The sequence below is a fragment of the Eleginops maclovinus genome, chromosome 17 (assembly GCF_036324505.1).
Source record: "Eleginops maclovinus isolate JMC-PN-2008 ecotype Puerto Natales chromosome 17, JC_Emac_rtc_rv5, whole genome shotgun sequence".
In the NCBI taxonomy this organism is placed as follows: Eukaryota; Metazoa; Chordata; class Actinopteri; order Perciformes; family Eleginopidae; genus Eleginops; species Eleginops maclovinus.
The window spans coordinates 15027069-15054626 of NC_086365.1; the positions used below are offsets into that span (position 1 = coordinate 15027069).

The window sequence follows — 27558 nt, forward strand, 5'->3', positions numbered from 1 at the left end:
TTTTAAATGTGTGTTATTGTTTTATGTCTTGTATATATTTATGTTGCATTGTTGGAGGGGCCTGGGGCTTAAGATAAGATGGACCTTTATTGATACACAGATAATACACATGAGAATACACACAAGATAATAATATTGTTTTTAAAACAAGAATCAACATGTCACAGTATGAATATTTACAACTTGAATCTTGAATCTAGGCCCTCATGAAATAAAAATGTCTTTTGTATACCTGTTTAAGATAAAGTAACACAGATCTTTTAAGGGTCCTCTTTAATTTAGGGTTAATAATATTGTCACCACCTCTAACAGGAATTTTGGAACAGATTATCTGGGTTTAATGTCTGAATGTCCAAAACTCAGAATTCTTGGATTTTTTCCTGTGATTCCAACACTTAATAAAAAGAGGAAAGCCGGATACCTTCTATAAAAGATGGGGGACATTCCTATATTTGTGTAATATATTTTGCTTACAAAAAACTACGAAATGCCAATACACGTATTTGCCTAAAAGAAGCCCTCTAGCGACGGTCCTGCTGGGTTTGATCCTAGTTTATAACAGGGTTTGGTCGGATTTGTGGCCCCTGAGCTTGAGGCTCCTCACACGGGACATTCCTGACCCTCCCTCTCGTCCCTCAGTGCGCAGACTCTCTGTCAGGGCAGCGAGCTGACAGTATGGCGGCGGGGTGCAGCTGGAGGAAGGATGCTACTGTCGCCCGTCATGTGTCAATTGCCGGTAGGACGTAAATGGAAATTTGACGGCAAAAACAGAAGAAGGATTTAACGAGACAGCCTTGTGGCCGTGAGCTCCAAAGATGGCCAGACTCGCCGACTACTATCTGGTGGTCGGTTACGATCTCGACAAGCGAGGTGGGTCCTTCAGTTAGCCTGCTAGCTGCTAGCTTTTTAACGGCGTATTATCAGCCGTTGGTAAACAGAAGGAGGCGGGGACCGGGACGTTACTCTCAACTGTCCCACGCTAGGTGACGTCAGCGGGAGGTTAGCCTTCCACTTTACACCGAGGATGCGCTAGGCCTCATGGGATTAGTGTGCCTAAATGCTAACCACTGAGCTAATGTCAAGCATTTCAAACAGGGCAACACATTGAATTCACAACTCTCAAGCAGTGATTTACCCTGAGGGAGGTTTTTACTTTAACACAAGTAGCTATAGGTGTTAGTATGATGACAGCAAAGTGAGGCTAACTTTTTGTGCTAAGAGCTTATGTTAGCCTGTGATCTAAAACGGATTTATTCACAGTTTTAGCTCCATATTCCCCAGTTGTCTCATTAACAGATGTTTCTTGTGCAACATTCGCCATTTAAAAAGGGGAATTTTAAACTTTGCACAGAATCTGCAGGACAGCGGGTTGTCAGTGTTGTGGCTGCAGGATCCTCAGCACTAACTTGGGACAGTTTTGCACGAAAACCCTGCTAATTTCCGCTTTGAATTACTTTAAACGTAACATTTTTTAAACTGGACATCGATGCTTCGCCTTAACGGGTTCTGTTGGTTGTTCTCTTTGTGTGTGTTTTGTGTGGATTAACCCAGATTGCTTTGCCCCTCCCTGAGCCCCCTCGGACCGGAGCTGTGTTCCCTTGTGTTGTTGGGACGGGGTTTGGACCGTTATCTGAGCCCCCCCCTCCCTTCAGCTGGAGCCTTGGCCTAGATCTGTGCAGTATAATGGCTCGGTTAATCATGAAATATTCAACCCAACTACCCAATGGAAGCATGCATCTTGTAACGAGTCTTTTATATAGAGTGGATTTTCTGCCTATGATTTATTCACAAGAGGCAAATTGTAACATGACAAGTCCCTATGGCTAAAAGCAAGGCAGAGAAACTGGCTTTTATCTTCATTATGCTGGAGCAACCAACATCACATTGCACCTATTACACCTTGTATTTCTTTTTTGAGTGGGGGTGAATACAGGATGTTATAACGTGGACACTGCAAACGCTGCAGAAACTCTCCTTCCTGTTCGACTCTGCCTGAATGCAGTGCAGCGCAGAACGGGCCAGTAAAAAGCATCTGGGACCCAGACATTAAAGCCACAGTTGCTCTAATGAATCAAGGCTCCCAAGCCTTGTAAACCCAAACACTTAAGGGTGATGATGATTGTTGGCGGTGCCCTACTTCTGCTTCCTCGCTGCTTTTAGGTGGAGACATTGGGTTTCCAATAGCCTAATTGTTACCATCAGCATCAACATTGCCATTATGTAATTCCCAGGCAGTACATAATTATTCATCCTCTGCAGTTAGATCGATACGATTCTGCACAGTCTTTACTTCTCCAACTGTCTTATGCTCTCCTAGTTTGTGTAAATCCTCACATAGCCCTGCCAACCCCATTAAAGAGGTGTATACTGTACGTGTGGGCATGCTCATTAAGCAATTATATGTTGCAGCATCAGTAGTAGGCAGTAGTGCATTTCCAAATATTTTTGTCTGTTTTTGTTATTTTTGACAATCATTTTTGATAGTTTTTTGGGGTTGGAAATGTTCAGTATGTAGCGATTCAGTTCATTTTTGATTCTTGATTCAAAATCAGTTCTGGATCCTGTTCATCCGGATGCTAATTACAGGATATACTCTAATCTGCAGTGAGTCTAGGAAGGTGGTGTGGCATTAAATGGCACTAAAGTGGTGCAGCATGTGTATCAGATTATTGAGTTTCTATATTTGAAAAGCTTTATGAACTAATTGTAATCAGGTAAACACCCAAAGGCAAACAAATAAACCTTTGACACTAAGAAGTTAGTTCAGTATTTCTCAAATCGAATGAGAAACAGCGGTTGCCTTGCGTGGTATTTCAAAGAAAACACTTGGCTGTTATTTAGAATAAATGGTCTTCAATAATACCAGGAATTCTTAAGCACAGTGGAGTTTCCTCTTGTGTTTGAATACTTCATACATCCTGTGTGTGTGTGTGTGTGTGTGTGTGTGTGTGTGTGTGTGTGTGTGTGTGTGTGTGTGTGTGTGTGTGTGTGTGTTTGTGTGTGTGTGTGACTGGTTCCTGGTTGTCACTCAAACAGTGGAATGTTTTGCAAGCGTGGGCACTGACAGGTTTTCAGGTCTGACATCATCGCTGCTCGTCTGCCTCTCACAAACCCCTGTGGGTGTGTACAAACAGAAACATCCTGCAGGCTGAATTCTTTTCTGTTCCTGTTCGCGACGTAAACCCCTGTTTGACTTGTTAAACACATGCAAACCCTGGAGGCAGAGCTTTAAATCTTTTATCCACCCTCTACATTTGTCTCTCAGGTGTCAGGTTGCTCACACTGGGCTCAACCTAGATGCTAAGGTATGCTATCACTGGATCTTGCTTAGAGCCAAGATGGCTGCTCATGGGTTGGAAGAGTCCATAGTTGCAGCCGGGGTGTGGTCCCTCCTATATAAATGTCTCTTGAGGAGCTCCACAGCATGTCACTGTGTTTTGACAGCGATTCCTCTGCGCCACCTCAGCCAAATGCATATGGTGTCCAAAAGGGCCGAACAGGAAACTGGGGAGAGGACCTGAGGGAGGCTCGAGTTTAGAGCCGAAATTCATATCGTCTCCCTGTGTGTGAGTCTAAAAACCAGGAAAGGGGCGCGTCGGCAACTGTGTAAGGCACTCTTATAAATGAGTGACGAGACACACACACACACACACACACACACACACACACACACACACACACACACACACACACACACACAGATGCTAACATACAGGCTCTATTGTAGCTCCATCTGTGTGCCTCTGGCCGAGCAGTTTAAGAGTGCGGGTCATTGCAGCAGCGGCCGGAGACAATGCAGAATAGTTGTTTTCAGGCAGCACACACCAATCCGCCGCTGAAGGATTCTATACACACACACACACACACACACACACTCTCACACTCACACTCACACTCACACTCACACAACACATGCAATGGAGTTAGGGCCATTCACAACATCAGAACCCAGCGCTGCCACAGAGACATACACCCAGGGCGGACTGAGCTTTGTGTTTACAAATCTCAGGTTCCCTCTGTCTCTGCCTGTGTTGTCACGATGGTACAGTTGGGACACGGTTGCTACAATACGATTGTAAATAAAACAAAAGCCTTGAAGCAGTGGGCTGTGACTTGTTTGTGGCTCTATATGAAATTGTCTCATTCATCCAGTTGTGAAAAAGCAAATGGTTACCTCTTGGGGTTGGGTGTCACACCTCAGTACTACAATCTGGCTTTAATTTCCTTTCATTTTTCATAGTTTTCCCTGTTAATTGTTTCTCCTTGTTACTGCGGGGGTCTAAGGACAGGCATTATGCTGTACCCACCGTAAAGCCCCCTCAAGCGATGTATAAACTGTAATACCAGGCTGTATAAATCAAGTTTTATTGATTGATACTCGTGAAGTATTTGTAGATCAGATCCTGATTAAAAGCGTTATTATGTGTTTGGTTGAGCCTTAAAACTTGAGCTAACCAAGGTGTCCTGAGCTCTGATAACTCCGGATAATCTCTTGAACATTTAACCAATATTTTTCTCAGACTTTTGCGGCTAGGGCTCTGCGATATGGTCAACATCTCCTTTCATGATGTAGTTTGTTTCATATCTCAATACGCAGGTACAGGGTGTCACCATGCAGTCTTTCCAGTTGCTTGGAAATGTTTTTGTTCTGCTTTTTGGGAAAGCTAAAAGAGAGGAACCAGGGGATATCAGGGGCCTGATTTGTAAACCAAAAGCATCTCTGAGAGGTAGTCTGCTGCACAGCCATGTAGTGCCTTATCAATTAATAACAAAGGGTAACCAGTGTAAAGACGGGAGTAAAAACGAGTTATCATTTAATTATGAAGTGCAAAATGATATTAGAGAAGGGAAGTTATAGAGAAACATAATGCTTGACAACCTATTACATTACAGGGAAAGTAGAGTTAGTGTGTGCTCGCTTCATTCAATTAAGACGATGCAATTTCGACAATACCTCACTTTCGATTCCACTGAGAAACAGCAGATCAGGAGGAGGGAGGAATACCGTTACGGTGACAAAGCTGTGACTAATTTATGTTGGGCTCACAGATGCAGTCAGTGGAGCGTGGATGAAACTACATGCAGCTTGAAGGAGTTATGGAAACCTCTCAGATAGAAGCCAATATGAAGCTGTGTGTGTGTGTGTGTGTGTGTGTGTGTGTGTGTGTGTGTGTGTGTGTGTGTGTGTGTGGAGGAGAGAGAGGAGTGTGTATGATGCTGCCAGCAGTGCCTGCCTGTGGGCAGCCACTTCCTCCATCGCTGCAGGCCCTCCAGAAATAGCCCGCACAATCTGCCTTTCATAGGGGGCCGAGTGACGCCGGGTCCTGGCTGCGGTTGTGTGTGCGTGTGTGTGTGTGTGTGTGTGTGTGTGTGTGTGAGCTCCTCTATGTGTGGCTGTCTGTGGGTGTTTGCTGTGTTACCACGGCAATGTAACCCCATATTGAGCAGTGCATTTCTCATCATGACTAGGAATGGGTGTCATTTTGTGTGCTTCTGATATGCAGCTGTATATGTGTGTGTGTGTGTGTGTGTGTGTGTGTGTGTGTGTGTGTGTTACAGCAGTCTGGCTGAATACTTCTTGTTCATGGGGATGACTGTGGCCCCAGGGCCCCTGCGTGTGCGCGTGTGTGTGTGTGTGTGTGAGTGTGAGGGATGCCCTGGTGCTTGGTGCTTTGATGGTTTCCCTGGAATTTGAAGAATCTCTGTCCCCTCTCGGGACAAAGGCTGAGTCAGAGCGGCTCTCAGTCGGCCTGTTGGAGCAATCACTGAGATCCCCAAGGGGTGACTCCAGCATGTTTGCAGCACACAGGATCTCAAGATAGGGGGGGTTTGTCATTTGTGTGTGAGGCTGCTGTGGGAAACACATCTCAGCAAAACCCTGCCAAGCTTCAGACTGTGGGACGCACACATAAAAGGGATTATTGCACAACATCGTATTAAAAGAAGTCTCTTTTCCACGGCCGTATTTTTCGCTATCAGCGTAGTTGTGAATGCTTAATGGATTTTAAATGATTTTCAATCCCCAAAACACAGATTGAGTGACTGGAAGATTAGGTTTCCTCTCTGATAAGACGGCCTGTTGAGGAATAAAAGCAAATCACCCTCCCAGACATCCACTGTGCCGGCTCTAATCTCCTCCGTAGCCTGTGATTGGTCAGAATGTGCAGATTAAAGCCCTGTCATTGGTCCAGACGTGGTTTGATGTCTTGTTCTGCAGTATTAAGTCTGACGTGCACAGAGAAAAATGATGAAACTAAAATGTAGAGTTTTAATGCAGTTGTGTGCAAATGATGTTCACTACACAGTAGAATTTGCTTTTGGGTTCATGATATGCTCAATTTAAGTCTTGTGAAATGGGTTTTGTTGGCGAGAAAGTTGAATAACTCCACTTCTTTTAAGAGGATATTATGAACTTTCTCACTATCTGGTAATAAAGGAGGTTTACAGCATTTATTTACATTCAGTTTTAGACCTCGTCGTGGAAATTGGTAGTGGGAATCATAGAATTTAACTCAAGAACATCCCTAGCATAAATGCTGAGTTAGTAAAGATGTGTTGTGGTCGATGTAACTGATTTCTGAGCAGAGACAAAGGTCTGTGTCACAAGATAAGTGATTAAGTGCATTAGCCCACCCTTATCGTGTTTCCTGTCGCAGAGTTCTGGGGACGCATGCGGAAGTCTTGTTTGCATCTCGTCTCTTGAAGGGATGCTTACGTTTACACCGTACTTCCTGTATGTCATTGTGTCTGAGGTGTAATCTGATTCTGCGTTCAGAGAGCCATATCCTCTGCTAACTCTCACAGTACTCCTCTCAATCGTTACCCTGACTTCATGATGCGTTTGTGAATTATTCAAATGAACCAGAATCTTCTCGCACCATACGTCCACTTGGAGCTCCTTCAGAGGTGGCAGCATCTTGTCAGCATGCAGGCCTTCCTCATCATGTGATTGTCATCCACTGATGAGTCCTAAATCCTGCCCCTCATTTCTGGAAGTAAAACCAGCATCAGTGTTATGTTTCAGCCACTGGAAAACACGCATGCTGAACACAAGAGGAGGAGGCGATGTTTCCTGGACATCTTTTTGACAGTTGTTTTTTAAGTCTATGTCCTCCACGTGGCATCCTCCCGCACTGGGAGTGTTTCAAAAGAGTGTTTGCTCCTTACAATAAGTAATGGGAACACAGAGACAAAATGAGTAACTAACATTTACATTTCTTCACTTTTTCATTATTTGGTTTGTTTGTCTGCAATTAAAAGCAATTCAAACCAGTGCACTGATTCAGGACCACAATTAAACAAGCCGAGGGGTGTGTGCGTTCAGTCCTGGATGTATTTAGTCCCTCCTCAGAGTGTCTGGAGAGCGGCTGGTGTGTGTGCTGTGAGCGTTGGCAGGTCCCCCGTCTCTTGTGACTCAGTAAAGCAGAGTGCACTTCCAGACAGCCACCTGTAGCTGCAAAAAGAGAAGTGAGAATATTTAAAAAGTCATGTTATTGATCATCAGTCTGTGACCATTTCTTGTGAATCATAGCTGAAGCCACGAGCTGTTTAAAACTGAAACGGTTTTAGTGACTAGTGCGCCTCTTTGAACTCACTTCCCCTCCTGCAAAGCGTTTCATTCCTGTTCATGGGATTCGGGGTAATGGAGAGGGTGGGGGGGAATTGGTTTTGCAGGAAGGATTTGAGTTGACTGAAGAGCTTTTGCTCAAAGGAAATGCATCCAGCATCTCCAGGGCGACGGTGGTGTTCAGATGAAGCAGCGTCTTTATTTTCATTCATGCAGGACTTTTCTTTGAAATTCAGACTTCGATGTCTAGGCGTTAATCGCTCAAGAGCATGTCTGTGTGTCGCTTTGACTCACACTTCAGTGTCGGTGCATGCATTTGTGATTGTGTAATACTGCACACACACTGGGTGGACAGCGGAGAGCCCTGTCAGAGGGTGGAGATGGAATGATGTCATAGTTTTCATGCAAAGGCTTGAACTCTACGAATGTTTCTAATGCACGGCTGATCCTAAATCCTCCTGATTTCCCCTTTAACTTGTGTTGTAATCATCAGAAATGAAAGCGGGTAAATGCATAAAGGTCCCTCAAACCCTGATCTTGAGGCAAAAGCTGCACCAAATCCTACACCTAGCCATCATGGTGTCTTTATTTAACTGTCCTCCTGAAACAGAGCTGTTGCTAAAACGTTTGCTAGCCACCCTGATAGGTAAGCTGCGAGGAAGTAAGGTTTTAATCCTCATCATTACTCACAAATGATGAGTAAAGTGCTGTTATTTATTCCTTAAAAAATCCCAGCAAGGCTACGTTAGGGGGAGCAAACAAGACATGCATACTTTTTCAGCTGCAGTTATTTCAAGAACTATCTGTAAACACGCTGTTAAGCACCACATACAAGCTGACATGGTCTGCAACCCAAATTGTATTCCCTTAATTTGTGCGTGGTTGCAAATCTGCACACACACACACACACACACACACACACACACACACACACACACACACACACACTGTACATGCACACAAAGACGCACCGAAGCACAAAAGGCGCGGGGCTCTTTTGTCCTGGTTGCTGCAGTCACCGTGGAAACCGCCTGATGTCGTGTCACTGTGGTTTGGAAGTCTGCGCACGAGAAGCTGTGGTCTGGTTCAGCACCAACAGCGTGACACACACACACACACACACACACACACACACACACACACACACACACACTATGAATGACCCACATTTCCTCTCCTGCTCCCGCCTCTCGTCCTCTTGAGGCCAATCTCTATCTCTCCTTTCCATTTTATTTTTGTATTTTTGTGGCTCTGTTGTTGTTGTTGGATGTGGGCGGCATGAGGCGGTGATTGAATCTGTTATCCTGCAGAATGGTGGAATTTTCAACCAAAACATAAACAATATGTGTCCTCAGCTTCCTGTGCTGACCTCTGTATGGTTGTTTAAGGGTTTGCTGGTTAATTCAAACGGACATAGTAAAGGGTGGTAAAATGGCTTTTTGGTGTCAATATCAGGCTAAATATTAGGGAGCTAGTAAACCAACTCTCTCAAGTCAAATAAAGCTGCAAAAGTCGTCAAATCGGCAATAAAAAGAGTGGGATGAACAATCGAAAAAAGCTGGAAAATCAACCGAAAGCAAGACAAAGTTGGAGAAATACTGGAAATGAAAGAAGTCTAAGAAGCTTGTGAACACGAGGAAGAGGTCTGGATAGCCTAGAAATGCTACGTGTCGAGCTAGCACCGATTAGCAATGATATCAGACACTGGCTAGCTACTTAAAGAAACATCTGACGTAAGCGGTCCAGTTTTAAATCATTATGAACACCTAAGCTTTACGTCTAGACTCGACTGATCTATTGAAAGCTAGTCTGGCTCTGCTGCTCCTTGCTGAGCTCGGCTGCCTCTCTGTGGCGGCTCAGCACTGATTGTGACTCTCTGATAGTGCGGTTCACACACTGAGAACACACAGCTGCTGGAACACACTCCTTCCAGTTCACGAGGTGGACGAAATAAAAGTGCAGCAGCCTCACAGCAGTCCGTTTTATTTTAGCATATCTATCACCTGTCTTTCAGAGGTGTTCAATCAGACTCTAACTCTTTGTTAACGCTGGTTTTTAAGTAGTTGTTATTCTTTTAGTTTAACAACTTTGGAGGCATTTATCCAAGTTAGAAAATGAGGGGAGGAGATTAAGAATGAGGTATGTTCATTGTTTGTTTGAGCTTTTAAAAGTAGGGAACAGAGCTATTATAGATTAGATTACATTCAGCTTCATGAGTACAAGTATAAGGACAAAGAAACGCAGTTATCATCTAACCAGAAGTGCAAAGTAGTAACGTGCAGAGTTACTTGCAGTGTAATATACGTTGTGTGTGCATGCATGGTCAGCAGGACATATTTCTTTTTCTTTCTAAGCGAGACATGGAACGACAGGCTTTCCAGGAGCAGATAGTACACGTGATGTACTGATGAAAACCTACCATACAGTTCATGATTATATCCTGAGATGGAGATGTGCTGAAGGACCAGGAAAAGAAAGCAAGGACGAGCTGCTGCCAAAAAGTCTCTGGATGTTTGAACAGTTCCCGCCTCAAATGGATCTGAGTAATAACCTGTTGTTGTTGTTGTTAGGCAGCTGATCCTGCTGATAGTTGAATGTCACACATTCCTACGAGGACACTGAACTCTGCCCACTGTTCACACCTCCCCCCCCCCCTGCAGACTGATAGTGTTTAACATTTGCATGCCGACTAAACACTACTGATAACTTTATGCGACGCACTTTTGGCATCGGATATCAAAACCATGACAGCAGCTCGGTGAAGTAAGGTGTTTGATGATTGTTTTTGTCACCTCTGAAGTCCGAACTGCAGTGAGAGAAGTGAGGGCTCGATTGGAGATGAGAAGCTTGTTGAATTACCTTAACGTACAGATGCCAAGCTGCACTGGTTGTTGGAACCTGTAGTCTGGCCTTGCAGGAACAGTTTTTCCCACTCGCATCAAGCCTGTTGTGTGAGAGATTTAAACAACTTGACATGATTCCCTTTGCATCACACTTACCTTTTACCATCATGCTAATGTGATACGGTCATTTCCCCATGTTTAAACGGCTGGCCTGCTGCAGGCACAGGTTGCTTTCAGTTGAGTGTTGGATCAGCCTCAGAGGAAACAGGCTTGTCATTTCATTTCAGTTTTATGAGCTAATTCAATGTCGGCACTGGCTCTGGAATTTATTTAGGGATGCAAACAGGCGTCTGTCTGCAGGGATGTTATACCCAGCCTCTTTTTCGGTAATATTCTCCTGTCTAAGTTCAATGTTTTTGCAAAGCTTTATCAAGTCTCTTCGACCCTTCAAAGCGCTTCACATACGAGCCATTCACCCATCCACACCTCGTTCAAGCAGAGCAGTACCCCTTGCTCTAGGGAAGCTAACACTCACACACATTCACACACACTCACACACCATCGGGAGCAACTCAGGGGTTCAGTATGTACCCAAGCATACATCGACATGTTGACTGCAGGGGCTGGGATCGAACCGTGCTGTGGACTTTTTAGCCTTATTGCACAGTTTCTATTTTGCTGTCATTTCTCTGAGTAATTGCTGGTTTTTAAGGTCATTAGAAGCATTTAACTCTTGTGTATATTTCATAGAGTCCTTTTCTATGCATGCATATATCTTTCACATAATCAGATTGGAGGGAAAATGAGCCTCTTGCAACAAGAGACACTTAATGCATCCAGCATGTGTGTAGTTTCTGTGGTGGTGAGAAGACTACGTGTCACTTCAAGCAGATCTTTGTTACTCCCACAGCGAGTAAACACATGAATTAAGAGGCATGCATAGATAACTAAATAAAGGTATATATTGAACAGTTATTACAGATTGTGTTACAGTATTTGAGTTGTCTAAATATGAGACAGCAGCCAGTAAAAGTAAATTGGATTGATTACACTTACACAAGTCTGTCCCTCCTGCTTTATCTGGCTGAATAATCCATTACTATTGGCCGATAGTGTATCTCAAAACGCCCTAATTCTCATTGTGAATGTGTGTGTGTGTGTGTGTGTGTGTGCGCCCTGACACACCTACAGCTCGTCATCCTCTGACAGCATCATATTACAGAACGTGACAGTAGGCCGGGCCAGGTGACACATGCGCTACTTTTATAGATCTCTGTCTGATGATTCAGGAAAGTATACCGAGGAGTCACAGGCAGCCAGAACAGCACACTAACATCCACACACACACACAATCAGACACTTCTGCAACGGGCTGTGTGTTTTGGGAGCTGGCCTACTTTCTGTTTGTGCCTCGGTTTGAGATCCCTGTAGAAAAAAGCCCAGAGGCCTTTGAGTTCTCCCAGGCAGCTCCAAGGTTTAATGCTGGCGATAGCATTTTGAAATTGTGCCGTTTAATGCTAGATTTACATCCTCTGTGTGAGGAGGACGAGTGTATTCTGTGATGAGATGCAGATGAATGCTGCCATTAAGCAGTCTGAACGCGGCTGAAAGACGGGCTTGTGCTGGTTACATAAGTCGGCCTTTGTCGTGTCATTGTGTTACTGTGGAGGGACAGACCCGGGCCAACAGGGGAAACGGCCTCATTAACATGCAGCAAATAGGCATTTTAACACATCACTCTACTGTTCAACGGCAGAAATGGACTGAGCAACGTGACAATATACACACATGAAACAGCTGTCTGCTTCTGAGACTGGATCTCAACTTATCTGTTGCCTCCTGCTATTTGTCATTTTAGTACTTCAAGAAGTTTTCTAGTGTATTAAAAGACTACAGCAGCGGGGAACAGCTACCCATTTAGTTGTTTTTCCCCGCTTCCAGTCTTCAAACCAATCTCTGAAAGAAACACAATCAGCAAGAGAGCTTATTTGAGGAAACAAACAGACAACAAACAGTCTAAATAACACACACTAACCTCTGTGTTTGTCTCCCTGCAGTCGAGGGTGAAGGTCAAGGTCGCATTCTCCAGCGGTTTCCTGAGAAAGACTGGGAGGACAGCCCATTCCCACAAGGCGTAGAGCTGGTAAGTCAACCCTTATAGACACATAATGGTCCTGTGTAGATCAGCGGGTGAAACGAGGCAAGGTCAGGGTCAGGGGTTCAATTTATCGGGCAAGAAAACCTGATGAAATGAGGACTGACTGAGACAACAAGGGTTGGTCCTCGCAAGGCAGGTTTATTTATGTATTATATTTCACCACAAGGCAATTCTAAGGGCTTTACAGAAAGCAGAAAATAAAACATTTCAAGCGTTAAGCTACAGTGAAACAGAAACCATAGACATTAACCATGCTAAAGGCTAATAAGGCTAACCTTTGTATCCACCAGTGGGGGTTTTAAGGATTATAATGTCTCAGATGGTTGATCCGTCCATCAGTCTGTCTGTCCAACACTTTCATTTGGACAGACAGATTTATTTTACTCATTCTAAGGCGCTACGAGTTACAAAAAACCCAGTAGGTTGCTTGTCCTAAAACAGTATTCTGGGTGAAATGGACATTTTCTTTTAGGGGACTAAGTCAGTCCATTACACACTAATGAATACCTGATAAATAATATAAGCTGTGTTCTGCCAATAAATCCCACTTAAATCCCACACTCTGGTTCTGTAAGATAAAGCAAACCCCATGAGCAAAATGTGAATAATGACATCACTAAAATCCCAAAGTTCCAGAACACGGTGACCTCACTTAGAACACCCGCGCTCCTATTGGCTATCGCTCCAACACATTGTACGTGATAGGCTAAGGGGGCGGCACATCTATAAGCTGGTTGACCAATCAAAACAGAGCCGGCCAGCTAACCAATCGGAGCAGACTGGGCTCTGGTTTCAGACAGGGTGAAAAGAGGAGCTGCAGCACAGGCAGTATGAGACACATAAAGAGCTTTCTGAACACTAGAGCATGGAGACATGTCCCAGGAGAGGAAGTAAAACTGATATTGCTAATATTTCTCCATTTAAATATCTTAATGTCAAATACATATTTTAAAATACCTGACCAGACTTCCCTTAAACCGCCTACAGTGTGATTATAAATGAGCGCAGCGTGTTCTTTTGTCAGGTGATATTGCGAAAGTAGACGGAAAGTTTTCACAACCTGTTTCGTTATGTTAATAACAGCCTGGGTGCTGTGAGATCATGGGATGTAATGCTGTGTGATATGTCACCCATGTTGGTATGTACACATCTGATGTATGTCTCCTCCTCCTCCTCCTCTTCCTCCTCCTCTGTAGTTCTGTCAGCCCAGCGGTTGGCAGCTGTATCCCGAGCGACAGCCTGCTTCTTTCTTCGTAGCGGTTTTGACCGACATCAACTCTGAGCGTCACTACTGTGCCTGCTTCACCTTCTGGGAGGGCCTGGACAACCCACAGGTGAGGACCAGTGAGCTGAATTAGGGCAATTTGGTGCAGAAAATGTGCAATTATACGCTCTTAACCCCCCCACATGTGCTCTTTGATGGCTCATTTTTAACTGCAATATAAGTCTTGCAACGTATTTTAAACGCACAAGCATGGCAGGAAGTAAGCAGAAGGCTAACAGGTGTTTAAGCACTAAATCATGACCAGAAATACAGCCGTTGAATACAATCTGTGAAGCTTTTCTCCTACAAACACATGTTGCAATAAATGTGTGTTTCACTCCTGCACGTTATCTTGTTTCGACTGAATATGTTGTGTGTAAACAGTGTGAAGGGTTAGCCTGATGTTGATGTGTGTGTCTGTGCAGCTGCAGAAGGCTGAGGCCAGCGAGGCGGACGAGGTGGAGGATGATCTCGCCGTCGTCCGAGCGGCTCAGGTCTTCGCCCCCAAGAGCCTGGTGCTGGTGTCCCGCCTGGACTACACCGAGGTGTTCAGGGTACGTTCAGGGACATATCTAACAAATGTCTGGCCGCTGCATTGTTTCATCTGTCGCTAACACTACAGCAATCAGACTGTGGCATGCTTTGTTTAACCCCCTCCTCTTTGATTGAACAGAACTGTCTGGGTCTGATCTACACCGTCCACGTAGATGGCCTCACTGTCCCCTTGGAAACCGTGGTTGGAAATCTCCTCACATGTATCATCCCTATCGCTGGAGGCTCCCAGGTAACTGCTTATCTCTTTCTCACACACACACACACACACACACACACACACACACACACACACACACACACACACACACACACACACACACACACACACACACACACACACACACACACACACACACACCTGCACAAACTGAATCCTGATTTGGTGTCGGAACCTGGTGCATCCCCATCCTCCAGTATCCCCCCCATGCTTGGCCAGGTGGGATGCTCTCCTTATTTGCGTTGCTCAGCAGGGGAGCTTCTTCAGGCAGCGGTAACACAGCCCGTTCTGCAGCCATGGCTGAACTTGCATACGTGTTAGCCTTGTACAACAGAACAGTATGAGCTGTCAGCCTCCTCCATGTTTATATGTATGCATAGCGTGTAGAGAAACAATGAAGAGGCTCGAGTAGATCGCTTCTTAAGTGCCCGCACGTTTCTCTCCGTGAATGCATTATTGAATAATTGATGGCTTTTACCAATCTTCATAGAGCTGGTTCTACAACCGTTCCAGAGTCCCCAGCTGTCTTGTAGACATGCACTTTAGTCGACATTTAAGGAAATTGTCTTTCAAATCTTTACAAAACAACCGTCCTTTTATTAATAACCACGTAAACTAAACAAATGTGTTTGTTTGTGTTATTTCAGAGATAGCAACTCAATTCTGGTCTAGTGTTGTGATATTTCTGGATAAATCAACGTTTCTTCATTTATTGTAATATTTTTTTCTGTGTTTTTCTCATATTTTTGGTTGAAATCATGTTTATTCTGTCTCCTCCATTTCAGTTTCAGAATCTGCTTTTGTCCAAGTAATGCTTCAGGGTCTTTTTTCTCCAGATGCAAATGGGTTGACCAGATGTTATAACGTGTGTGTGTTTGTGTGTGTGTGATTTATGTGCATCCTTTTGTACGCTGGTTCCTCTGTTACAGACAGATGAGTCTCCAGTTTGTAGTTTAGAAAGGGTCCCTCAGGCCTGTGACTGGCTGCTGGCCTGTCTCCAGGTAACTCCCGCTCGGCAAGCTTCACCAATCAACAGCCAGCTCAATGTTATTGATTCTGTTGTCCAATCAGATCGGATTGTTTTGTTTTCCTTTTGAGGAATATGTTTTGTTCAAATCAGGCGTGATTGATGGCGCTTTCGATCTATTTTTGGGCTGCTTTTTTGTTTGTTGATGAAACATTTCACCCTTTTTTTATCCCTCATATTTGTCATAAACCTGAGTTGTTGCTGCTGTAGATAGACATTTAAAACAAGGATTATCACAAGTCAACTTTACTGTGTGTGTGTGTGTGTGTGTGTGTGTGTGTGTGTGTGTGTGTGTGTGTGTGTGTGTGTGTGTGTGTGTGTGTGTGTGTGTGTGTGTGTGTGAGAGTGTGTGTGAGAGAGAGTGATTCAAACCAGGAGATTGAGATGCCCTCTTAAATATATATATATATTTATACACATGCATACAGACACATTAAGAGGTATACAATAAAAAAGAAGGCACAACAATAAATATATATATAAAACACTGGAGTACACACACACACACACACACACACACACACACACACACACACACACACACACACAGGTTATGGTTCAGCTGTTGTGCGACCATATGGGGCAGCAGATGGCTTCCTAGCAGTCAGCACGGTGTCTGAATGATAGGATTGGATCTTATCAGTTTTAACACGGACACAGAGGAGGCTTCTGCACACCAGAAAACACAAACACTCACCGATTCACACACTCCCGGTTCGTCTCGATCAAACACACACTCGTGTACATGCACATTGTTGTAAGGACAAACAGTTCTCTGCCTCTAATACTGAGCACACAGTAACACACACTCACACACATTCCTGCCACCGTTAAGTCACACAGGACTTCAGCCTCGCTAAATGTCTGTCATTACTTTCCCAAACACACACACACACACACACACACACACACACTCACAATAACTCTAGCAATGTGACAATGAATGTATCCCTGCCACTAGACATTAGTCATGGTAACGCCAAAAATAGTGAGCATTGTATTACGGAGCAGGGTAGAGTACGTGTGTTATTCTTATCTGTGTCTGACATGAGTTCAACAAGCAAACCTTCATTTAAAGAAAGTCAGTTCAGCCTTAATATGTAAGGATGATGTGCAGTGAGGCGGCCATTATCCTTTAGTTCTTCACCTCTTTCCTTTACTGGGGTCGGTTAAGCCATTCTGAATCCACAGCCAAATATATTCCACGGTTTTTCCTGATGGATAAAAACGAATGTTTGTCGGTCACAGCAAACGGTAAATTGACGAGACTTCTTTCTGCGGATTGATATGGCTGCGCCTCATCCTCCTTAGCAACAGTCTGTTCTCCTTAGCAACGGTCACTTAGCAAGAGTTAACAGACTTCCAGAATGTCCAATTGACCAATAGGAATCGAGTATTCGTAAGCTGTACAATAAATATAAATAAAAGGGCTGGACTGAATTTCTCTAAACAGATTCTATTTTATTAGTAAAGCAAAACACATTATTGAATCAAAATGTTGTCAAGTTGTTGGTTTATTTAGTGTTCAACCTCGTAATAAGCGGGGTAATGTGCAGCGAGGGGGTCTTTAATGAAACAGGAACACAGAAAGTTTGCTTGTGTGTGTGGTGCAGTTGCATACCCCTCTCTATACATGTATATGATGGAAACGAAATGTCCTGTTGTTTATTAAGGAGTAGAGAGACATGAAACGCATCTGTTGCTGTTGTTGTGCTGCTGAATGCCAATACACACAACACTTTGTTTTGCATGTGTGTGTGTGTGTCCCCCCCCCCGATGTAACCTTCTTTTTTTTGACACAGCCGTCATCTTGCAGTTTGTGATGTTATTGTTTGTGCAGCTTCCTTGTTTTGCCGTGCAAGACATTCTCGCCTCATCGTTGTTCAGGATTCTCTGAGCCCTCCCTCCTGTTGTTTCTAACCTGCGGGATGTGTGTGTGTGTGTGTGTGTGATGGTGTGTGTGTTCTTGTGTAGCCGGGCCAGGAGGAGACGGAGGAGAGTTTGGTACGCCGGTCTGACTTCATTCTCCTCTCTTTACCAATCATAGATTCCTTTTTCTGTTGCCACAGCCCCCCCCCCCCCCACACCAGCCGGTCCACACACTGCTCCTCACTGCAGGAGAACCAATCAAAATGCTTGGATGCAAACTCAATATGTGACCAACATCTGATCATTAAGGTCCTATAACATCTCAGCTGTCCCGTTGAATTATGAGTGTGAGTAAGGGGTGTCCCATCAACTTAGAGTGGCTCCCATTTAGCCTTCGTTAGCATTAGGTTAAGGTGGTCAGTAATACATGGTTTTAGTAAATAGTCAAGCTGATGTCTTTAAAAGTCTTGTTCTCGGAAAAACCCAAAGATATCGACTTTATTTTGAAATGTAAATCAGAAAATCCATAAAAATCACCACATTTTTATGGATTTTCATCAACAATCAACAGCATTTTTAGAAGTACTTTAACCATTATTGCATTATTATCTCCTGGTTAATTGAATTTATCCGATTGATAGTTGTTGCTTTTAATTGTTTAGTACCCAATTTAAAAGCAGATTATGCAGCTATAAGTCTAGTATATGTCTTATTATAAGTCCTGCTGTGATATATTCACTACCTTTAGCAGCTTCCGCTTCAGGGGGATTTCCAGTTTCTAGAAGTTTCAGACATGTTTATATACAAAGTCTGAAGCCTTTCAGTTATGATTATGTTTAATTGACATTATTATTAAAGCCAAACGATGAATAAGACACAGTTTATAATCAGATGTTGGATCACAGGATTGAGTTGCTCGCCTCTGTTTGCTGCTGCTGTAGAGAGCATGAAGTTAAGCTGCACTGTCCTCCACTTCCCAGCTGCACACAGCCACACTGACTGGGAACATAGGTGAAGCATCTGGCAAGATAAAGATCAGATCAACACCTCAGATTTCAACTATTCCAGATATTGGATTTAGTTTTGCTTTTTTATGCACAAAGTCTGGAATTTTTAAGCAAATACTTGTGCAAAAAGAGGGCTTTTAAAGCATGTACAGAAATGTTATTCTAGGGAAAAATAGCATGTTTTTTAGAAATCCTGTGCACAAGGGTTACTGTGACCTGGTCTCATGTGATCGTGCTTCGATTGGCATCATGTTGTGCTGCCATGCTTAGCTGTGCTGTTTTATTTTGCCCATATTCTATTGATTTACATTTAAATAAATCCCATTTCCAATCAAGCTTTTAATGCAAACCACACTCAAGTCATTGATTGTTTTTGTCCAGGATTAAATACATGTAATAAGCAGCGCTTTGGAGAAAGACACTTTTCAACCTTTTCCAGAAGTTAATTTCTCCCCAGGACACGCTTCACGCCCTAAATGAATCATCCATGCAGACTCCCTCTGATCAATCAGCTTCCCACCCGCGCTTACATGACACTGCAGTGGAAAATCTGCAGCGCATGACGCCTGCCGTGTGGCACAAAGGCTGCTGCTGGTGCTGAGCTGCAGTGAGGCTCAGATCAGCTGGAATGGCTTGTGTGTTTTATCTGTGATGTACCTGCTAAGCTTCTGGGATCCTCCGTCACTCGCTGACTCACGCTGCTCTCCGCTCACCTGTGATTAAACCTCACTCTCGAAACCCTGATGGAAAAAAGGAAGGAGTAGCACCCTTTGTTCTTTGGGTTTCTCACCTCCCTTTTAAATCTCTCTCCCTCTCTCTCGACCTGTAGAGAACGATCACATTAGGTGCTGGGGACCGGCAAGTTATCCAGACTCCCATCGATGACGCGCTTCCTGTCAGCGGCAGCACCGTGGCGCAGCTCTTCAGACAGCTCGGTTAGTATGAGTATTATAAATGAGGGAATAATGCTGCACCTGCACCTCTTTCAAATAGTGTTTAGTTCAGATTAGCTTGGTGACTCAAACTCACATATTTGCTAAATGATATTACAATAAATGCAGTACTGCACTAAAACATATCAGGTTTTTTATGAAAGGAGTGACTTGACTTTGATTTACTGGACAATTTGGTTCATTTCCCAACCTTTACTATTAAATAATCAGCACATGTGTTATAGTGGAATTAAAACCACCAATGAATCCCCTTAATGTTGTTTCAGTTTTCATTTACAGCAGATTATTGTATCATTAATTCAACTGGGCGACTTACCTGCACTTCTAGCTACATGAGTCCTAGAATAATTGCAAATTGTCATTTATTAATTATTTTATACCGATGATAATAATGCAAATAAACCTTTTCAAAGCGCAATTTACTTATTATATAATAAAACCACTCAACAAATAATCAATAATTTGACATAAAAACTTTGTCCAATTAGATTTTTAGAGCTTGCCATATACCCAACAGAGAAATTCAAACCAAAGATCATTTTATGCCACTAATAATTATAAAAAATGCCAAAATAATGCAAATAAACTTTTTCAATTAACAATTTATTAAGAAATAATAATTTACAGAAATAATCTAAATATCCTTAATGAATAAAACATAAATAAATAAACTCAACAAAAAAATGTAAATCATTTGACTCTCTTGCTTTGTAAACAATGTGCAATGCCTCAGTCTGCCAATGGTAGGAATCTCTTTTCAGTTTATACTGGCATCATGTTGGGAGCAAAAACAAACTCTTGTAAACAACGAGCCAAATTGAGGACAGGAAAAATGATTGACGTAGTAATGTGATGATAATTATAGATTTGATTTATCAAGCGCTTCATCAGGTCCCTCAAAGAGGCTTTACCGAGTTAAAACATGTCAGTTTAAAGAGAGTTCATCAGGTGAGTTTAGGTCAGTGTGTACACCGTATTTGTGGGACCTTCAGTACTTCCTCTGGTGCTTCATATGACCCTGATTTTCCCTGTAAAGCATCCCCTGTGCTCTCTTCCTCCAGGTATAGTGAACGTTCTGTATCTGTTCTGCGCCGCCCTGACGGAGCACAAGATCCTCTTCCTGTCCAGCAGCTACCAGAGGCTGACGGACGCTTGCCGGGGGCTGCTGGCCATCATGTTCCCCCTCAAATACAGGTACTTCAGGACGCGTGTGGTCGCGCAGCTGTCTGATGTCCAGCAGGATGGTTACAGTGCTGAATCTCTTCCTGTTTGTTTCCCCTCTCAGCTTCACCTACGTTCCCATCCTGCCGGGGAAACTACTAGAAGTGCTGAGCACCCCCACCCCCTTCATCATCGGGGTCAACTCGTTCTTTCGCTCGGAGACTCAAGAGCTGGTGAGTTCCTGTCTCTACCACATGATACACCAACGCTATTGTGTATTTACAGGATATAAGACATATTGAACTCTTGATTGGAGTCGATAATCACTCATTCTTTTTTAAATTATTATCTTTATTTAAATTATTATTTGTTTTGTATTTAATTAATAGTTGTTATTATTTATTACATTTTTTAAGGTTTATATTCCTACAATTTTTGTTGTTTTAATTATTTTAATTTTGTATTATTGTCAATATTATAACATCACATTTAGCTGATGCTTTCATCCAAAGCGACCCATAATAAGTGCGTTCAACTGATATTATTATTAGTTGTAGTAGAAATATAGTTAAATAAAATGTAATTAGTCTGGTAAAAGTTTCATGTGAGCACCCCCACAAATAACCACTTGCAACACACACACACACACACACACACACACACACACACACACACACACAGCTGTATCGATTCCTCGCTCATTCGTCGTCTCTGTAATTGACTTAATTAAAAAGTATAATATTTTTTGCCGTTTATCCTTTCAAAATCTAAATTTTCTGTGTCGTCAAAAGCTTTAAATGTTCCTGATAAAATCCCACATTAGGGGTTTTACATTAATATTAAAAAACCTCCAGCTGCTAAAAGTCCAACCTTTATAATGGACTTAGTTTAGTATTAGTAGTATTAAAAATCCTTTAGCACTGTCTTTTAATCAATTATCATCCCAGCATGCGCTGTATGTCATTTTCAAGCAGTGAGACATTAAATATGATTTAAATAACGCACTCTTGGTGTTAGAAGTTAAATGAATAGTTTCAGTTGGCAAAAAAAAGGACAGTAATTGCTTTTAAAAATCTGACGGTGGAGGACACAGTTATCCACCCTACAGATGGGTCTGAGTTTTGATTACAGTGCAGATGATGTTTCATGTAGACTCTCGCTGACCCGTTAAGCAATGCTTCATCTGTCTTTTAATAACACTGCTCTTTCACAGACTTTGCCAAGCTAAATGATAACAGTGAACATGGCAAGAATCCCTGTCAGGATCTGCTGATCAAAGAAACACACTGCTTATTAAAGCTCGATGAAAGTGTAATGAACCCTCCTGTATCTGCCGTCCTGACGGAGCCATCGTCAGACATCACAACGAGCCGCTGTGTTTTTGTACGGCAGTCACTTGTCCTTTATGAAGCCAGGGTCGGGGGTCAGAGGTTATAATTTGGCCAGCCTTTACCGCTGTCAAACGTGTCTGTGTTTGCTTGGTGAGCGTCCTGTAATGAGCGGCCGCTGACAGAGACCACTTTGTCTCTCTCTCGCCGTTTGTCTTTCAGTCGCAGTAATCATGCCGCCATACTCGTGTCTGTGGTGTCCCTTTTAGGGCAGAGATGAAATGTGTGTGTGTGTGTGTGTGTGTGTGTGTGTGTGTGTGTGTTTTCAGTTGGACGTGATCATCGCTGACCTGGACGGCGGCACGGTGACAATCCCCGAGTGTGTCCACATCTCGCTGCTGCCGGAGCCGATCCTGCAGCAGACCCAGACCGTGCTCTCCATGGTAGGAGCCCTGAACACACACACAAAACACACCTCACACACACTGCTACTGAGTACTGGGAAGTCCCATTGACATCCAGCTGGTTGCTTAAATTAGAGCAATATTCAACCTTTTTCAGACTGTTTTTTGTGTAGTTGAACTTTCCAGTAGCGGATTTAATTTATGTGTAAGTCAAACACATACAACTTAAGTTAAGTGTTTATAGAATATATAAAAATGCTCTGTTCCTTTGTTTTGTCAAATACTTTTTTGGGGTTTTCCCTTTCCTGTAGAGTGTTCTATAGGTTTCTGTGCATGTAAATGGTCTGCAAAGGCTAAAGTTCCTGTGTTGAAAGCATTATAGGGCCCCTTTAAATATCTTGTGCATTCATTTTTATAGGGATATGCATACTTGCCGAGGTTGCTCATCAATCTACAATAAATTACCCATAATTACAGCGTCAAAAACATCTGGAACTTTCATAAAAATCTCAAATATCTCATTCACTTCTTTTAGACTGCTAGTTGACCGTTTGGTGAAAGCGTGCAACTGTGAGTCCGTAGTTTGAGTACAATCAGGAAGCTTTTCTTGTTTTTACTGCACGTTTAAGCAGTTTACTCTATTTTACAAATCATACAGACAGTTTCAGGTGAGTCTTTTGTTATTTTAGTTGCACGCTTGGCGCCACGATGCTGTAATTAAAATCCTATCAACCTCACACAGAGTAAGATTAGATATGATAAACTTCATTGATCACACATTGGGATGTTTTTTCATTACAGCAGCTTAAAAACAAGGCCTTGCACATAACTAGAAATGGAAAAGAGTAGAAAATAAACAATTATACATTATAAACATCTCAAAATGGAAGTGAAACAGCTAACACAATATGAAAGAAGGATATTATTTATGGAGGAAAGGGCATATTAAATTAAATATAAAATGTGAAGTCCCATTAACAAAAGAGAAACTATGGAGCTGTGACTTCTCTGCCAGAATGTGATTTGTTATACACAGTTGTAGTAAAGGTGTCCTATCAGGTGCTATTCCTGCTCTGCACCATTGTGCTCATATCAATCACTGCCAGTCATATCCCTTTAATGCACTTTATTGCAGCTTCCAGGACTCCAGTGCCAGCCCGTTCTGAGAAATGCTTTTTATCTGAATGCAAACAAATGATTTCACAGCTTCCTTATTCCTTAATTGATATTTGCAGAATGCCTGCGTTGCTTTCCTGCTTTTTCCTTTAGTGGATTCTGTGTAGTTCAGGAACACATGGCGGGTGTTACTGTAAAACTGTGCAGGAAACTCAGTTTATGATCCCTTTACTGGACACGCTGTGAACTGTATGATTGAAGACAAATACAAATCATATAATGGGATCGTACAATGAACTTCCTGTTTGATGAAATGTCTCTGACACACTATCTAATTGAAATGGTTTATAGAGTTATAAAGCACTCATATAAAGTATTTACTCCCTCTTAGCCTTTCTTTGTTTGTTTAGTCACTGTATTGAATAATGTGTGCGGATGTGAGTAGATTTTTGTAGATATGATTACCAGAAAACATAAGTCTTTCGTGATGCTAGCAGCTCTCGATGCTAACATTAGCATGCTAACATCGGTAGTTGTTGATGTTGTTCTGGAACAAAGCGACGGACACAAGTGGTGACAAATACTATGAAATGAATACAAACAGAAACGTAATCTCGTAAAACAAACTCTAGAGTAGTGGATTGCTTCTAGCTACTCGATTGCAGTTTTGGGGAAATCCTTTCCACGTGTGTATTTACAACGCCGAGTCACTGCTTCCTGGATTGCCGGCTCTGTTTGCTGCCGTTGTGATGTAAAACACGGTGATTCATTTTCATTTGATTACTCTGATTTATGCATTTACTGTAAGCTGTTGGCACAAAGTGAAGGACTAGGCTTTCCCTCTGCTGGTCGCACAGAGGCGGACCTCTTGCAGATGTTATGTTACTAAGGCAGAGGGTGGGTGTGTTTGTTCTGGAGAGGCTGGCATCACCGCTCACTGCCAAGGCCATGTTTGGATGCTGCTGGAGGGAATCCAACATGGTCTTCCCACAGACTTTTGTTGAAATATTTGTGGTAAAACAAATGCAATGTCCTTTCTTTTGTTACTCTAACAAATTAAAAAGCTGAATTTACAGTCTCACTCTCCAAACATCAAGTAAAAACAGCTACAATAAGTTCTATATTTGCATAAAATGCTCTTTTAGACATAAATACATGTTGCAAATTATTCTTATGGTTTAGTGAATGTTCAGTACACATTTCAACCCAATCCAGTGAGAAATAACAAGGTTTATTTCAAGTTTTCAAGAAAGAATCTCTGACATGAACCTGGAGTAATTGATGAGTTACTCACCTTGTCCTCTTATCTTCTCACACAGAGACCAAAATGTATGGCCCAACATTCAGATGTTCTTTTATCTTAATGATATCCTTTTAATAGATTTTTTATCTTTGTTTATCCTGTTTATTGTGGGGGGAAAAGCCAATTAAAAGTGTGTGAAGGTGACTTTGTTTTGGTCCCGAACCTGTGATTTAGTTTGTCATTGTTATAACCCTTAAAGAGCATCCAAAGGGATCTGTAAACCCAGTTCAAGACCTACTGTCCCGTTAAAATGTGCACAGTCCCCGCAGCCAATACTCAAAGCAAACTGAGCTCATAAACAAGGATTTTATTGGGATCAGTGCACCTTTTTTGTGGTGTTACAGTCTTGTTCTGTCAATGGTTGCTCTGCAGGTTTCTTGGCTTATAACCTGGACACTCTTGTGTATTGTAACGTGAAAAAAGAACTGGGTTCACTGGTTTATGAGCGTGAGAATAACCCTCATATAAGCCAGTCGTCCCCTCATATGTCGGATTGATCTCTCCTTACTGAAACAAGACACAAGAAGATTTGACTTTTGGGTTTGTGAAGCGACCAATTTAATTATCTGAAACACGTCCCCCCCCCCCCCCCCCCCGGGGAACGTAGAGTCTGGTTTTGGGGAAATTACTTTGATGGATGATGCTGCAGATTGTCGGACAGCAACCATGAGTCCGGGCTTAGCTGCTGTGCCTCCTCTACACTTTAAGTGAATTCATTTTTATACAACGACCTCAGAACAAAAACTGTTTCCAAGGTATTATAAAACATTGATGGTGTTCTGGATATAATACCACTGTGCCTTTTAAAGAAGACAATTAAAGTAGCCCAATCTGTCAATAAGAATACACTTCTTTATGGCACAAGCTTTTGACTTAAAATCCACATTGAATCAAGTTTTTGTGCTACGAAAGAACAATTTAAAGGCCTCAAAATGCACAAATAACTGCATTGGATAATAAAGATCATTACTTAATGATTGTCATATTTGTGTATTGATTAGTGTTGAGTTGAAGAAGTTAAACGCTCCAAAACGTGGCAAACAAAACATGACATACATTACTTTTCTGTCACTAAAAGTCCACAGATTCAATTAGCCAGAATTAAGAGGCATTGAGACGGTTATTGATGGAGGCTTTTTGTTTTTTGTTGTAGGTTTTGGATCCAGAGCTTGAAATCGCTGATCAGGCCTTTCCCCCGCTGTCCACGCAACCCTCCGCACTCAAGATCCAGGTAAGAAACCCCTCTGCTGTTAACCTGACATCTACTGTAGGCAGAAATGTTTCAGAAAGGCAGGTTTTATTCAATTTCTGTGTGTGTGTGTATGCTGACCCAAACTTGACCGTGTGTTTCAGGATAAGGAGATCCGGGGGGTTTTCCTGTGGCTGTTCGCTCGGCTCTTCCAGGGCTACCGCTGGTGTTTACACATCATACGCATTCACCCAGAGCCAGTGATCCGCTTCCATAAGGTCCGTAAAGAAGACTGCATATAATTACAACTCCAAATAATAATCTGTGTCTTTTTTATCCATAAAAACTCCTGACAAAGTCTAAAGAAATAGGTCTTTGTCCGACGTGATCATACTCTGATTGTTGAGCCAGAGAGTGGCGGGTCATGTAGCCAATTTGGGAGTCTCTGTCCCCTTTTGGCGTCCCAACATCCCAAACCTAGTCCTCTCTCCTTTTTTCTCTTTGTTTACATGTAAAGATCTCTCTTTCTTGACCTTCAGATGTTCGTTTTCTATCAATTTAATGTCAGCCACGATAAAACACACTATCAAACGGACCTTTTCTTGACAATAAGGGACTCTATTCATGCATAGCTTTAAAAATCCTTTTTGGACCTTCGCGTTCTGAGATACAGACCTCTGAGTAATGTCTACATAAATTTAGCATCCTGGAGGGTTCAAAGTCAGGTCAGTGCCAGAGTTTCCTGCAAGAAGCCCCCTCACATCAGTGTAACTCTTTCCTCAGGCTGCCTTCCTGGGTCAGAGGTCGCTGACCGAGGACGACTTCCTGATGAAGGTGTTGGACGGCATGGCGTTCGCCGGCTTCGTGTCGGAGAGAGGTCCTCCTTACAGAGCCACGGACCTGTTCGATGACGTGAGTCTGTCGGGACACTGTGCGCAGTTTTAATTAAACATACGTGGGTCGGATATTTAAAAGGATGCTTTTATGTCTCGTTTCCACAGCTGGTAGCCAATCACGTTGAGCGGATACGACAGGAGGAGACGTGTCCACAGAAAGTCCTGAGCCACGTCAGGGAGCTGGCCGAGCTGCTCTTCAAAAATGTATGCTCTGTAATAAAACACATAACAGTTATTATATTATTATTCATGATTGTTCTGTCTCTAATACCTCCGTTTATTTTGTATTTTAGCAACTTTTTTGTTGCCTTAAACTAACCACTTCTCCATCTACTTCCTCCAGGAGAACCCTTACCCCGCTGTTGCCATGCACAAAGTCCAGCGGCCGTCAGAAAGCAGCCAGAGCGGCTCTCAGAGTCAGACCCCGTTCCCGGCGCTGGACGATGTGGTCGTGCAGCTCTTCATCGACCACGCTGCCTCCAAACTGAAGACCGCTCCTCCCGTGGTCAAAGCAGAGGTCAAGGGCATGGTGCCGTCCGGACCCCCACTGGGTGAGTCACGAGATAAATCGTAATCTGGTTGATTTCAGGTCTTGAGATAGGATAAAAAACATGTGTATGCATGATTTGAACAAAAAAAAAAAGTGGTACAAAAGTGTGTTTTTAAGGCACCAGATTTGGGGTATTTTTGGATTGTTGGAA

General features: G+C 42.8%; 1 protein-coding gene across 3 annotated transcripts in view; it reads left to right on the forward strand.

Annotated features, from left to right (window-relative positions):
- The first annotated feature begins 665 nt into the window (after positions 1-665).
- sbf1 (SET binding factor 1) overlaps positions 666-27558 on the forward strand; it is a 43833-nt gene continuing 16940 nt past the window's right edge. For 2 of the 3 annotated variants that reach the window (XM_063905988.1, XM_063905990.1), the window contains exons 1-15: positions 666-870; positions 12468-12553; positions 13765-13902; positions 14258-14386; positions 14506-14616; positions 17606-17635; positions 19337-19442; positions 20522-20654; positions 20746-20854; positions 22279-22392; positions 25926-26003; positions 26126-26239; positions 26745-26873; positions 26963-27061; positions 27201-27408. In XM_063905988.1, the coding sequence (XP_063762058.1) occupies positions 816-870; positions 12468-12553; positions 13765-13902; positions 14258-14386; positions 14506-14616; positions 17606-17635; positions 19337-19442; positions 20522-20654; positions 20746-20854; positions 22279-22392; positions 25926-26003; positions 26126-26239; positions 26745-26873; positions 26963-27061; positions 27201-27408 (1639 nt within the window). In that variant the 5' untranslated portion in view covers positions 666-815. The remainder of the gene's footprint in view (positions 871-12467; positions 12554-13764; positions 13903-14257; positions 14387-14505; positions 14617-17605; positions 17636-19336; positions 19443-20521; positions 20655-20745; positions 20855-22278; positions 22393-25925; positions 26004-26125; positions 26240-26744; positions 26874-26962; positions 27062-27200; positions 27409-27558) is intronic. The other variant, XM_063905989.1, reaches the window with a different exon arrangement.